The sequence below is a fragment of the Topomyia yanbarensis genome, chromosome 1 (assembly GCF_030247195.1).
Source record: "Topomyia yanbarensis strain Yona2022 chromosome 1, ASM3024719v1, whole genome shotgun sequence".
Taxonomy (NCBI): domain Eukaryota; kingdom Metazoa; phylum Arthropoda; class Insecta; order Diptera; family Culicidae; genus Topomyia; species Topomyia yanbarensis.
The window spans coordinates 197270664-197285450 of NC_080670.1; the positions used below are offsets into that span (position 1 = coordinate 197270664).

The 14787-nt window shown below is 47.5% G+C and overlaps 1 protein-coding gene and 1 long non-coding RNA gene across 8 annotated transcripts in view; both read right to left on the minus strand.

The window, feature by feature from the left end:
• Positions 1–43: 43 nt before the first annotated feature.
• Positions 44–1245, minus strand: LOC131686916 (uncharacterized). The gene is made up of 2 exons (XR_009305192.1): positions 531–1245; positions 44–275 (listed from the first exon to the last, which is right to left on the minus strand). It is a non-coding gene; the product is annotated as an uncharacterized LOC131686916 (long non-coding RNA).
• A 7123-nt stretch (positions 1246–8368) lies between these two features.
• Positions 8369–14787, minus strand: part of LOC131686941 (rhophilin-2) — a 166105-nt gene continuing 159686 nt past the window's right edge. For 5 of the 7 annotated variants that reach the window (XM_058970987.1, XM_058970982.1, XM_058970975.1 and 2 more), the window contains 8 exons: positions 11705–11858; positions 11161–11302; positions 10871–11082; positions 10699–10803; positions 10499–10643; positions 9473–10440; positions 9260–9412; positions 8369–9195 (listed from right to left, as the gene is read on the minus strand). In XM_058970987.1, the coding sequence (XP_058826970.1) occupies positions 8989–9195; positions 9260–9412; positions 9473–10440; positions 10499–10643; positions 10699–10803; positions 10871–11082; positions 11161–11302; positions 11705–11858 (2086 nt within the window). In that variant the 3' untranslated portion in view covers positions 8369–8988. The other 2 variants (XM_058971004.1, XM_058971012.1) reach the window with 2 other exon arrangements.

Sequence of the window (14787 nt, forward strand, 5' to 3'; positions counted from 1 at the left end):
TGGCTTTCTTTCATTCATAATCTTTAGTAAAAACAGCGTGTGGTGATATTTCATTCGTTTGTCTATTCCTTATATAGTTTTAGTCGAATAGTTATCAGCCAGCTCCAAATCGCATTATGGCACGTTGAAATCTCGTATCGAGGGTATCCATTTCCACGTGTAGCCTTCAAAACTGCATGATCGCTGGTCCAAATAGCAGCTGTGTATCAAAGATGCTAACACGTTTCACTCGTTGTAATTTCGTAATTTGTATTGCCATACAAAAGAGCCTTCAACTGAAAGAGTACAGAAAAGAAACAAATATCAAACTGAATTTATTGAAAAACCCCGGGGCGGTGGATTGCTCTCGAGTTGCACTTTCTAGCAGAAGAGCAGGCCACTGGACGTGTTTCATTCCCACTTCTGCTAGAAAGTGAAACACCAAGGCAATCCACCGCCTCGGTATTTTTCAATGAAAAACGACATGAATGAGTTTACAAATGAAAAAAGTATTATATCTTCAGTACAATGGAATCACTATCAGTGGGAACCTTGTTTAAGCTTCCGGGGTGAAGTCTTCTCACTACATGATCTTCTTATTGGCTCCTTAAAACACTACACAAGATCTTCCTACACTAGTTTCTAATCTGATTTGGATTAATCGAATTACACATCATAATTACACATCATAATACCAATACACAAAGGTGATTTATTGTTCGCAATAGAATAGAATTTATCATCAGGCATTATTTCAACCGTACATCGCTCATCAACAATTTGTCATTTTTGTTGACATGGTGTTAAAAAATATCCACTCTCGCTAGCTTACTATTCGGAAAAACAACAACAAAACTCCACAAGCACTTCCGGAACTTTTTTATGCTCCGATTGTAGTGAAAAACTTTTGCTAATATATATTTTTAATTGCAGAAAGATTTAAAATGTGATTGAAATTTTCGTTTGCTGCTTTTAATACTATATGTAAACAAAGTTTTTTATCTCTTTCTGACTGGTAACGCAACGCATGATGACACACGAAAGAAAAATTGATAGGAGAAAAAGAGATGATCGATTTGTTTTGCTCTGGTTTAGACATATGCACAGGGTTGAACATAAGTTCCACTGCGATCCACAACGTCAAAACGGAACGGAATCGGAATGGAATTTCAGCTTATCTGGGCCCAAATAAGCCGGGCAAGTTTCGCCCAGTGTGGGACGCAGTTGCCACCGTCTATGGTGTCCTGCTGAATGGTCCAGATCGGCTAACACCGCTGTTGACGGTGCTGATCCGTTTCCGAGAGTTCCGAGTGGCTGTATGCGGGGACATCAGGGAGATGTTTCACCAAGTGCCGATGAAAGACGAAGACGAACTTTGCTAGCACTTCTTCTAAAAAGGTATCAACGAGTCGAAGCCCAGAATTTACGTCGTTCAGATGATGATCTTCGGCGCATACTATAACATGTCAAGAACCTGAACGCAGCACGATTCGAGCAGGAGCATAACGATTATATGCTCGTTAGCACTGATACAGAAGAAAACACAGTGAAGCTCACACAGGAAGCCAAAAAGTTTCGCGAGCAAGCTCGGTTTGAAACTGGAACTCCGCTACGGTCATGGCGATTCACTTTCAAAATATCCTCCCGTTACGATGAAAATCTGCTCTCCGGCGGACCAAACGCGAAATTATCTGCATATTGATGATGGTGTACGATCCATTAGGTTTGATCACGAACCTGTTGATGATTTTGAACGTTGCGCCATTGAAATTCCTGTCCATCCAGAAGTCCGGGCTGCAAACGGACTTACACGGTGTCCGATTAGCGGATACGAAGATGGCATCACTATCCATCACGGTTAGCAAGCGGTACTTCAGGATAGATTCTAAAGACGTGTTATACTGGTTGAGATTGCAGAATTTGGATTGCAGGATTGTGGATCCGGTTATAAGGCCGCAAGAATATTCTAGATGGACCACTCTTCTGAGTAGCATGGCTTTCGTTTTCCGGTACATCAACAACTTGTAGCACTCTACGAGATAAGAAAATCGTGTCTTTGGACCGCTGGTGCAACAAGAGGTAGCTAAAACGGAGGACTACTTCTTCCGCCAAGCGGAGTCGGATGTCAATCGATGAGATCACCGTGCTAGCCACAAATCACTCTGCGAGAGACGATTGGACGACGATGTTTAGGAACAATCCACTGTTCCATTGCGCCTTCCTAGACGAGAATGGAGTTGCTCGTGTTCGTGATCGAACAAAAGTCTGTACGTTTGCCGAACGCGGTTTTGTTGAACCCGTCACTCTCCTTCGCATCAAACAACTGATCATTGCCGACATTCACGAACGTTTCAATCACCAAAACCATTCCACAATCATCAACGAAGTTCTACAACTCTACCGTATTCCTCGTTTGAATACCACCTGCCATACGATCCGGAGAGAGTACCAGAGGTGCAAAAACGATCGAGCAAAACAGCACCTTCCAGCGATGGCTGATCTTCCACATTCTCATCTGGCCGCCCGTTCGCCTACATGGTGGCAGATTATTTCGGTCCGATTCTGGTTTTGCTTGGACGACACTCGGAGAATAGGTGACTACCGACTCTTACGTAATGGCAATTCGAGACATCAATGCTACTGGCTATAGCTATCTATAGCGATCGCAGAACTAGCTAGTGATCAAGCCGAGAATCGAGAAGCTTGATTTCGGAAAACTGGCTAGCGAATTTATCTCAAATCGAAACCCAACTTGTCGTGTTCGCCCCACTTAGAAACGTCTGATCCGCAGCGTGGATCTGAATTTAAGCAAACTATAACCCAGTAGACAACCTACTGTCGAAGTTCATCAGAACGCGTTGATCGAGGTAGAAAACATTGTCAGCTCGTGATCACTGACCGACGTTCCCCTGAATAACGACGAATCACCTGTGCTAACACCTAACCATTTACTGTTGGGATCAGTAAACGGTCTGAGGTCGTAGGTTCACTTCGATGACAGTCCGGTACAAAGATGGAACTGACGAACTCAATCACAGATCATGTCGATCTTATTCTGGAATCAGTGGATCCGCGACCATCTATCCACGATCACACGCAGAACCAAGTGGTTTACTCCAGCAAAACTGATGTCGGTGACATTATAGTACACCTATTAGACTTAAAACTAGTAAATTTGAGCTTAGAAATTGTAAGTAGGGGTTTGCCCACTACTCGGGTTCTTGTTTGCCCGGCGAACCCTTCTTTTCGGGGCGGTCTAGGTGCTTCTACAGAATTTGGGATTTTCGTTTCACAGAAAGTAAACAAACAAATAAAATTTAACTTTACCGTTTATTTTCACCAACTCTCCTTCACTGCACACTACACTGGGTCGATCCCTTGTTGGTTACTGCTTACGGACAGGCGGGCGGGTTTCTCTGTACGGCCGGGACGACAACGGACTGGTCGGTCTGTTGGCTGCTCCAGCAGCGGTCCTCGTCAATTAGCCAGGGAGGTGAGCAGGGCTTTTTTGTTGGAACCTCCCTAGCGACGGTGGTGAAGAATCACCGGATTCTTTGCTCCCCGCAAAGAATCCCGGAAGACACCGCAGTGTTTTTCCCAGGGGGAGCCACTGTCCACCCTGCTTCGCCCTCCTTGGCTATTAGCTGGGAAGGAGAGCAAAGCTCGTTCGGCTCATCCTTCCCAGCGAGGGCGGATTGGTGCGTCTGGATCCTTTGCGGTTAGCTGGGGAAGCGAAAACTCCTTGTCGATTAGCTTCCCCCGACGGCGATCCAGCACCAGAAACACTTACGATGGCCGCCTTCTGCACGACCAAAACAAACACCAACCGCCTCGCCGCATAGCTGTCACCGCCGATCCGTAGCGTTATCTGACAACTGAAATGCCACTTGATTTTCCTGACCCTCAAAAACGCCATTGGTGAAGACCCAAATAAGATCGTGATATTTGCTGCGGACGTCATCCAGAAGGGTCTACGACAAAGTATTACCTAGCTTGCCAACGGTTCCAAGATTGACGACCACCACCCACACCTTCACAAAACGATTCGCGAAGGGCTTAAATATCAAGGCACATAACCAAGCAGTTTACCGGCATTCTATCATTCCGCTTCTCCGGTTTCCATCTTCCGAAATTCATCTACATGAGAATGATAAGGATCGTAGTAAGGAAGCACAACCCCTCACCGATGCATTGCTACCGGTGCGGTAGGTATGGACACGGTGGCGAAAATAGCAAAACGGCAAGAGACTTGCCTTAACTGTGGCCGGGAAAATGAAGTATCACGAAAAAACCAGTGTAAAGAGTCGAGAACAAGTGTCAACTGCAAGAGGAATCACTCTGCCAGAGGTTATAACTGCCCCACGTTCGTAAAAGAAATCGTCCGAATCAAAACGGATAGGGACCTAGCCTTCCCTGAAGCATACGCTCTTGTCAATCCCAGGGCACCCACCCGGACATACACGGTGGGACGGTGGAAGAACGCCTAAACCGACACTGAGGACCGGACCTTCCAGCTGTTCCGCGACGAAACCGCCCAGCTGAAGGTCCAAGTCCAAAAAAGCCGAATCAAAAAGATCCCACCATAGCCAAACCCTAAAAATCCAGAACAAGGAGCTTCGTAATGAAATTGCACTACTTCAGGAAGTCTTCTTTGAGTTTAAAATGCTACGGGAAAACCTCTCCGTCGAATTCTCTACCAAACTAGCTACCCCACAAGTGCCTCACTAAAACTGGATAACCCCGAAAACAATCAAGCCGTTACGAAAGCAGGCTGTACACCGGCACCGATTGGGGAAGTACTGCCCGCGCCCTGGCGAGTCTCCGGTGGCTGTCGATTTGGGGCCATTGGAAACTCCCATGATAGGTATGCCGCATTCTTCCAACAATACCAATTCAACTGCCTACCACCCACTCAAAACAGCCTAGACAAACACGGCGGTCACCCTGGTCGCCACGGGTTCCTCTCCACTCAACGGGTCACAGCGCTAGACTGCACTTAATCCCCGCAGCTCGAAAACCACCACAAAGGAATGAGACAACCGACCAACACACCACAGCCGACGAATTACACACCGGAACCAAAGAGAACAGGCGATTGAGCTTTAGGGAAAAGGCACCCTCCCCTGCATCGGCCTCGTCCGCGTTCCCGGCAAGTCCCCCTATACCAATCTGTACACGAGAATGGCCTTCTTATCCCCTAACAGGGAAAGCAACCGCTGTCGACACAGACCACAGACCAACTGGTCTCGGAAGCGATAAAATATTCCCCACTCCCTACAGCACCCAGTACCGACAAGATCACTACGTTAAGCGACAGTACCCCTTGTCATACCCTCCACGGTCACCGGAAGAGCAGCACGCCAGTCCACCCAACAATGACGACAACATCAACCCACCCAGCAACAGCAAAACGTCTAACATAATACGGTATGTTCCAGGAGAAATGCCTTATACTGGCCCTATCCGCGGATGTACCGGTCTCCGCCGATGAGCCTTCGGTTACTGGTGCAGCAAGCCCAACTCGACCAGTCGGACGGCTCCCAATCCATTCCAGATAGCCCGACTAACAACTCTTGAGCCACTCTGCCTCGCAATCCAGTAAAACCACCTACATACCAGCACCGACTTCTCCCCATGGTTCGGGAACCAATACGAGTGGGAGATGGCGAGAGCCGACAACAATCACGAAACCATCGGCCTGGGTATGAAGGTGGAACTCCTATCGGCGTACCTCCTGGTACCTCCTAACTGGTCGCGGTTCCCAGAAGAATTTTGACCCCCATTAGCTGCTCCATCGTATGCGTTTACGTTCCACGTGGAGCCACCTAAAATACGAAACCAAATAACCAGTCTGATCAACCAGGTTCAAACAAGTGTAGTCAGCGAGGCAACGAGATCGTCGGACTCATCGAGGAAATTGACGCCGTGATACTCAACGACGGCGGCAGCACGTCTATCCGCGGCAACGCCGTCTCCGCTCTCGACACCACCTTTGCGCCTAGTTTCATCGCTGTGATATGCAGTTGGTCCACGGCCAATGCCACCGTCGGGAGTGACAACTTCCCCTTCGAGCTAAAACCACCTTCCACCAAAACCACCCGACACAGCCGCTGGCTGTACGATAGTGCCGACTGGGACGATGCCGCCATACAGTCCCATCTCAATCGAAACCGCACGTACTCATCGGTAAAACTCTTGGAAATGATCTTTAATGCGGCGGAACAAAGCATCACTACACCGTGCCGTACACTGATGGAATCGGGAAGTCGCTGCCGCCATCAATGCTCGATCCGTACCTTGCAAAACACACCGCCCAATCATCCCCCCTCGAGACCAACAACCGGATAACTTCAGGACGCTCTGGAATACCGCAAGGAAAACAATCCAAGCGGTTAAGGAAACCGAAGTTAAACGAATGTTGTGGACGGCACCTACTCGGACAACGCGCTCTGTGACAAATGCCGACAAAATGGCTACTCCCGAGTGGTCAACGACACCACCATCACCGATCCTGAGGAAATTGCCGGACAGGATAGGATGCCATTTCAACTCGCCACTCCACAACTGCCTATAACAGAGTCTTCACCGGAGCTGAACGCAACGCTGCCCTGAACACCGCAGGAGGACAGTTCGACGGCCCTGACAGGGTGGGTTACCCGATGCTTAGGCACCTATCCCCCCACCCCGCGGATGCAAAAGGGCCCTCCTAGACTCCTTCAATTCGATTCTTCCGAGTTAGGCGGATCCTTCCCCGAGGACTGGAAATTGATCCACGGCGTCTCTATTCCCCAGGAATGCCAGGGTTAACGTGCCCTGAAAGGCTTCAGGCCAATTAGCCTCCTGTTATGCACCGCTAGGACACTGGAGAGGATGGTCAACCGGCGACTGATTACGAAGACGAGAAACTACTCGACATAAGCTCGTTCGGAGAAATATTGGACAAAGCAAGATCCGAAAACCTCCCTGCTGACATATCCATGCTTGACGTGGTAAAAGCGTCACAGAGGCGTTCTACATCAACTAAAACGATGAGGCATACAGGGGAATATCGGCGCGTCTGTCAAAAATTTCCTAACAAATCGACGTTTCCGGGTCTGCATAGACAGCACCCTCCCCAATGAATTCCGCGAGACCAACGGAGCACCGCAGTGACCAACTGTGACTGTATTTTTCCACAGTTCCACAGCAGATATTTGTACGGGATTGAGCTGACTTGTCGGAACCTTGGAGGACTTTCCGACATCTTAGGGCGGTGCGGTCAGCCTCCGAACTACTACCGAGTACTCCGGCCGAAGCCGTGTCTGTGTGGAGACCGGAATACTACCCTGTCACTGGAAAGCAGTCAGGGTGGCTTTCAGACGGGCACCGCGCTTCCTGGAGAAGACCTCGGGCGATGGATGCTCCCTTCTCACTCCTGCAACCAACTTACACCTGGAGTTACTCAACAATGCCATCCCACCGTGAGACCATGGGCCTGGCACAACTCCGTACCCAACACTGGCGACAGCCTTGCTCGGCGACCACCCGAGCATCACACTGGGGAAGTACCTTAGACAGTTAGCCCACCGAAGATACCCGCAGCACACCGAAGTCTTCACCGACGGCTCCAAAGTGGATGGGGGAGCGGTTTCTCCTTCGGACTATCCCCCTTCGTTTTAGCTTTCTCGGTGGAAACTGCCACCATTTCAGTGTTAATGGCTAACAGACCTAGGCCAGCGAGACTCACCGAGACGCCGACTGATTAGCTCTCTCCGGGAGACCATGGACCATCGTCAGCATGAATTTTTTACCAACCACCCAAAAAAGCGAGGAGCGAAACAACATCTGGACCGATCGAGATAGCCAGAGGGAACAGCAATACTCTTCCGACTCCGCGTGGGACACGTCCGAGTGACCCATGCACATACTGGCTCCAGCGGGTCCGTTACAACAGTCGGTTCAACGTCACGCACCTCCTGCGAAACTGTCGGGAGCTGGAGGACCTACGGGTCAGTACAACCTGACGGGGTCGATACGGGACATCCATCCACCGACCCGGTTCGGGAGGAGGTACTCCTCTTTCCAAAGGACGCCGGTCTGTACGACCGCATCAAAATAAAAACATGGGGCCCTATTCTCACAGTCACGTCACCTAGTGACTAGAAGGAAATTTCCTTCTAGTCACCAAGTGACGTGACTGTGAGAATAGGGCCCATGGACTAATGAGCTCGGATTATCATCTACACTTCCTGGAGCTTAGAAACGCATACTGCAAACCGTCGGTCAACGATGAAGGCTCCAAAGAGGCATGGTTAAACAAACATGCCAACACGTTATCACCAAGGTTCTCTACACAGAAAACTGTGAACTTTGGTCATTGGACAAGATCGGATAGAAGAAATCAAACAGATTATTTGAAAACAACATTTATTTCTGTAACGGTTCAGTTTCGGGCTTGTTTCGAAATAGTTGATTTTTAGGTTATGTCATTTAAATTATAACCGCGAAAATATGGAAGAAAAATACTCAGTTCCTCTAAGTTTAGGCGTAGGCGTTTTTCATGTTTTTCCTGTGAGCATATTCGCCTTTGTTTGTTATGCAATTTAAAAATATTCTTTAAACAAAAAGATGTGAAATGTACAATCTTATTCATCTTTTTACACGTAAATAACTAAACTCGATCGTTTTTTGAGCTTTACCCTTCACTCTGTGTTCGACCTTTCCTAAATAATGTAGGTTCTAGTTTCTACCAAGTTAATCGACCATCTTTATCTGAGGTTAAAATAATAAATATTCACACGAATAAAAGACTAAAGGTTGAAAAAACACTATAAATTAAGTACACTTGATTTCTACTGCACACCCACCGATGAATCGGTGAAGCATGGTTAATGGCATCCGTTTTTTTTTTACACTTCTAAAGTTTTGTGATTAGATTAGAACGTAGATCTTAAACGATACGATAAGACAGCTAAGGCTTGCTTTCCATCATCAAATTTTCTTCCGAGCCATTCTCGATCTAGAAGTAAATTAGAAAATTTTGCCCAAACTTTGCGTCCGGCGGAACGGATTCCAGCTGCCGGAGGTGAAACTGCTCAACCGATTCTTACCCAGCTTCGACCGGGGTTTGCTGTTCTTGGTGGTCGTACCGGTCGGGCTCGGTGCCCCGGATGAAACGCCGGACGAGCTGCCGGACAGTGTCGAAATCGATCCCTTGGAATGGGTGGAGGACATTGGCTGTCGGAAGAGAACGGAAGAATTAGAACAATGACAGTCGGTTCGGTAATGGCAAATTGCCTACCTTCAGGTAATTGCGATCCATCGGAGTGATCACTTTGAGGTCCAAACTGTTGGAGCAGTTTTTGATCAGCTTCAAAACCTGCTGATGCGTGTACCATTTGACGTCAATTCCGCACAGTTCCACAATGAAATCACCCTCCTTGATGCCACCGAGCTGTTGGAAGAAAAATAAATCAGATTGACTGAGCAAAAGACAAAACTAGACAATACTCACATCAGCCAACGAATTGATCTCCACCGTCGAAATCATAACCGGCGCATCGCCTCGTATATGAAATCCGAAGCTTTCAAAACTGTCAACCCCACCACAGTCGCTACCATCCTGGCTGCCGGGCTGAAGCCCATTCAGGGTGCCAGCCGTCGCAGCCACATTCGACCGTGTGACGACATTGTGATGACCGTTTTGACTCGAACGGAACTCCGACTCAGATGCGTTGCAAACATTCTTAAAGCACACGTCACACGATCGCACATCTTTGTAGTAGTTTGTTTTATTGCATTGACACTTTTCCCGACTGCCGTCACTTCGGCCAATGCTGCTTCCCCCGCTACTGCTTCCACCACCATAACGACGCCGATCCAGCGTACCACCGCCGGTCATCGCCATCGAGTTACCCTTCTGCAGCCGTATGCAGCGTGGTGCCGTCCAGTAGCGTCTCGCGGAAAATATCGCAATCGGTCCCAGCTTCCGGAACGGATCCTCAATCTTATACGCCGTGAAATCGGGTCCCGTAAGGGAAATCGTAAATTTAGAGGTAGTATTCAACGTCACATCGATCAAATCGATATCCTCATCCTGGAACCCCGCTCCGTCCAGCTCCATGTCTAGAACTTCCAACTCTTCGGCCGTCTTTTCCAGCGCATAGTTCAACACCTTGGTGAGGGAAATTTTATTCTTCAGCTCGCGGCACATCCGCTGTAGCCTCTGGGCTTCCTCGTGACTAGCAAGCGATTCGCGGAGGTGCGCTTTCTTCAACATTGCCGGATTTAGGTCACCCTCGAGGGAACTCTCGTCGAAGATGAAGGTATCCCGGGACTGGGTCAGTGTTTGGCTTCCGAAGGCACCGATCGCTCCACCGGGGGGACCCTTCAGCAGCTTGCCGCCAGTTTTGGAAGGGGTACTCGTTTTGAGATTAACGAGCGCCGGATCGATCGATTTGGCTGTATGGTAGTGGGCAAGGGCTGGAAAAAGAAGATTTTTAAAATAGTCTTACTCGGAACGGTCTTCAGTGGTGCGTACCTTTGTAGTGTTCTGATTTGAGTGGGACCAGCCCAGCCCAACACTCGGGCAGATAGGTGTGCGCCTCGTTACTCTGAATTATTCGGTGGATCTCCTGGTATTCAACCAACAACTGGGTGGCCTCACCGGAGAGATTGCGGTGGAACTAGAAAAAAAGCGTTTTTAATTCTGATTTGAACATTCAGCGAGACTCGACTTACCGCACTACAATCGGAATTGGTCGTTTCTTCTAGCTGTAGTAAAAGTTTCTCGTACAGGCATTCGCGGGCCTGAGCCAAAATCAGTGCCACCAGCACTTCCAGGACCTATAATTAAAGAACAAAATTATTCTGAGCTCCCTCCCTAAAATAACACACACACACAAACACTGACCTGTGGTTTTAAATCCATCGAGGGCGCATTCGTGAACGTGTCGTAGATGTGCTTGAACACCCCGGCCGCCCGCAGAAAGTTGTCGACCGCCGCGTCCAGGCCCTTTTCCGACGAGCGGTCCTGCTTAGCCCCGATCTGTGTGTAGATGGCAGCCAGATTGAACAGGATGCAGGCTTTCTCGAATGCGACCGTCCGCTGACACGAGGGTACCCCTGGTGTGACCGAGGAAAGATAGCGACATGTAAAGCGAGAGATTTATTATTATTGCAGACAGACGTTTGGTCACTTACCGGTCAGCGAGTCGTACCACTCGAAGTAAACTCCGAGGCTTCGGTCGGGCGGAAAAAATCGTCTCTCGACATAGTACAACAGGTTGTAGTAGCGGAACAATAGCGCAACGCCTTGCGTGTCTCGGGTCGGGGTTTTGGCGGCCTGTTGTACATAGTATGGGGAAGGAGTAATAAAAAACAAATTTTAATTTCTTCAATATAAGATGACCCTTCTTATGCGTTATAATTTAGTAATTAGGATTAGAACGTGACTCTTTCGGGGGCAAGCAGGGACCGACATTGGGACATTAGGTTAGTAAGGATATGAATTTATTTATGTTACAATTGAATACCCACATGTGGCCCAATTTACCCTAAATTACTAATGCTGAATTCGGTTTCGGATCCGAGTCAAATGTTTACATACTCCATACAAGAATGACATTACAACCGAACCAACCCTGACCCGAATAACGAATTCAGCATAATCAATCAAAGTAGGTCATGCTTCTGGGAGACGCCAAACCGAAAATCATAAAAGTTTTTTATCCATCACGCAACGAACCTGTCTCGTGTCGGTGATATCTGCGATTGCGTCCTCGTACACGCTGGAATCTTCGCTGTAGTGCTCCAGGATGAAATCCGAAAACGGTTCCATAAAGCTGACTTCTTTGGTTTCCTTCAGGCCAAGCGGAATCATCGGTATGACGTAATCCAGGCTGGAAGAAAAAGGAATGAGAGGTAGGTGGAAAAATTATTTTCAAATCGGCGGATAGTGGTGCAGCGTGTTTCGTTTAAAATTTCTATTTGAGGTTAGAAAATGAATCCAAATTAAATATTCCGGGAAAGTCCCGAACAAATTAAAAACTCAGTTCCGAAATTGAAGGTCGGAACTGATCTTCAACATTTCTCTAGTGCAGCTCGGTAACAAATTCCTTTTAAAAATTTAACGAACAACCTTCACGTGCCATGCGAAAAGCGTCACACCTATGCAAATCCATGGGAACCCCGGAGGCGGCGGCGGTGGCAGCAGCTAAACAACGATGATTTGTACCTATTTGTACCCTGTGAACCGGTTACATAACTACTGCTGCAAACTTGTACCCAGGCACAGTAGGCTGTTGTCAGTGTGAAATTGACACGCTGCAAAGAAGAAACATTCCATTGACAAACGCGCCCTCCGGGTCGGGTGGTGTGGATGACTGGATGGACGGAAATCAATGTTCAATTGGATCGTTGAGGAACGCATGTGAGGAGCGAGTTGTTTCGTCAGCGCGGGTGAGAGGGTAGGTCAGCTTGAATTACGCGTCTTGTTTTTTTTTGTTGCTTTTTCTGAACTCTTAAGACGTCTTGTTTCGATTGATTGATTACGTCTTCTGGCGCACACACACACAGTCGTCGCTGCCAACAACGGTCAAAGACAGCGTGACGGTGGAATATTCGATACTTCTTTTGAGGTTAAGGGGACTTATTTGTTCTGTCTTTCTGTAGCTGCTTGAAAGGACGATTGAGCATCGAAGGCTGAGAAGCAAAACGCGTTCGCACCGTGATTTATCTTGAAAGGGATGTTTTTGTTTGCTTCGAAAAACAACATGACTCAGGATGGAATTTCGAACAGTGCAAATTAAATTTATTTTTCAGCAATCATTGTGATGAGCAATCACCACCTGTTGATGTACGGATAATCACTCAGGCTCAACTTTTAAAGACGTAGTTTTTTCAGTGCTACTTTTACCGAATAAGGAACTTGTTTCTATAGGGATGAGCTCATCCCTATATGATCAGGATTTTTTTCCTTTTCTGAAAATTATACACCATCTTGTTATCCATTGAGTGGAGGCCTCTTTTTATAGACTGACGGCCCCGTCAGGAATTTGAATGAGATCATCTAAAATCGATATCCAAGTGCTTATTAGAGAAGATTGTTTGCTAACAAAATGCGACTTGAAAGAACTTTTTATGCTACACCTACTTTAGAAGGATTGTCCGTAGTCACTAGTCCACAGTCAGGTACTGTAAAACGTGGTTACTTTGGTAATACATAACAATTATAATGGTCAAATTTGATCTGTGCACTACTTTCAAGATGGAAACATTGATTTCAATACCGCACCACTAATTAAAGTGATATAGCATTTACTGGCGATTTACTTGCATCTGTAACCCATCAGGGTAACAATTTAGCACTGGGTGGAAATATACCTATTGTTGATATACACGTCCGTAGAGTGTATTTGTTATTGCATCGTTGTCATTTGGGGTTAGCTGAACGACAAGAAGTGTTTTCAATGCCCCGGCTAAATACCAAGGAATGGAGATACCGGTTGTTCTTACTGTGGAAGATCAGTCGAACGAGCCTTGCTGTTGTTTGCCTAACAGAATGAAGCAGGGCAGACAAAGGTTTCCTCTGGTAAGATCACTGCGGTGACTTTCGGTACCGTTTACGGCGAGTAGACGATCTGGCGTTATTTTGCCACCAGTAGCGAATAGCCACCGCGAAGGAAAGCGCGGCCGGTCGAAAGAAACCGCCAACAGTAGCAGCAACAGATTGACGAAATCCAGCAACGCACAGTATAGCTGAGGAGAGGTGTAGTGGAGAATGAAGCTAGCAAAATTAATATTTATTTGTTTGTAGTTTCACGAAAATCCGAAAATTCTTGGTGGAAGCACCGTCCAGGCCGCTCTATCAATAAGGGTCTGCCGGGCAGATAAAAATTGGAACCCAAGTGGTGAAGAAATCCTTACAGGAATGGATGTGAGTGAGGAAAATTTGCGAGTCAAAAGATAAACTCCAGGGGATGGAAATTGTGTCCTACTCTACACCGAAGAGATCGAGAGCTTCACCAGGTGATGTGGGATCAGAAGGTTCCGAGAAACACAAGGAGGCTCCCGGAACCGTGGCACGCTTGGCAAACGAAGCAGCCACCAACGTGGGCAAAACACCCAGTCAAAAAAATTGATCCGTAAAGCGAAAACTCTTAAAGGTAAGCGCAGTCATAGTCAAAGCTAACGATGACTCGTACGAGAAGGTACCGTATGCAAAACCCAAGGTACTGCAGCGCAGACCGAGAAAGTCATGAGTGACGCAATGGAAGTGAAAACCGTGTGCTCGTAGGCAATCATTCAATGCAAGGATTTGGATGAAGTATTTTCGGAAGAAGAGCTAAAAGAAGCACGGAAAGACTAGTGCTAGTTTGGAGAAGTGCTGAGGACGCTCCGCACGAGGAAGCGATCTCTCGGCAAGCATGTGGTTTCGGTTAGGTTAGTTAACAAGGCACTAAAACCGGAAAGATCAAAGTAAGCTGGTCAGCTAGCGGAAGCGTCCTTTAAGTGCCAAGAAAGTGCTTTGGTGAAACTGCAAATGAAGCTGACAGGAACGAATTATGCGGAAGGTGCGGAGAAGGAAGCCACAAGGCAAGACTTTCAACAGACTGCGATAGTCTGATCTGTGCAAACGAATAAGGAGTCACATTACAGGAGGCCGCCCACGATGTCCGGCCTTCAAACAGTCGACTGCAACGAAGTCACAGTAGAGCTAACGCAAATCAACCTTAATAATCAAACTCAGTGCCGACACAGCACAACACTTGCTGCGGTAATCTGTATCGGAGTCTAAGTGTGATGTATCTATCAACTCGGAGCCAAATT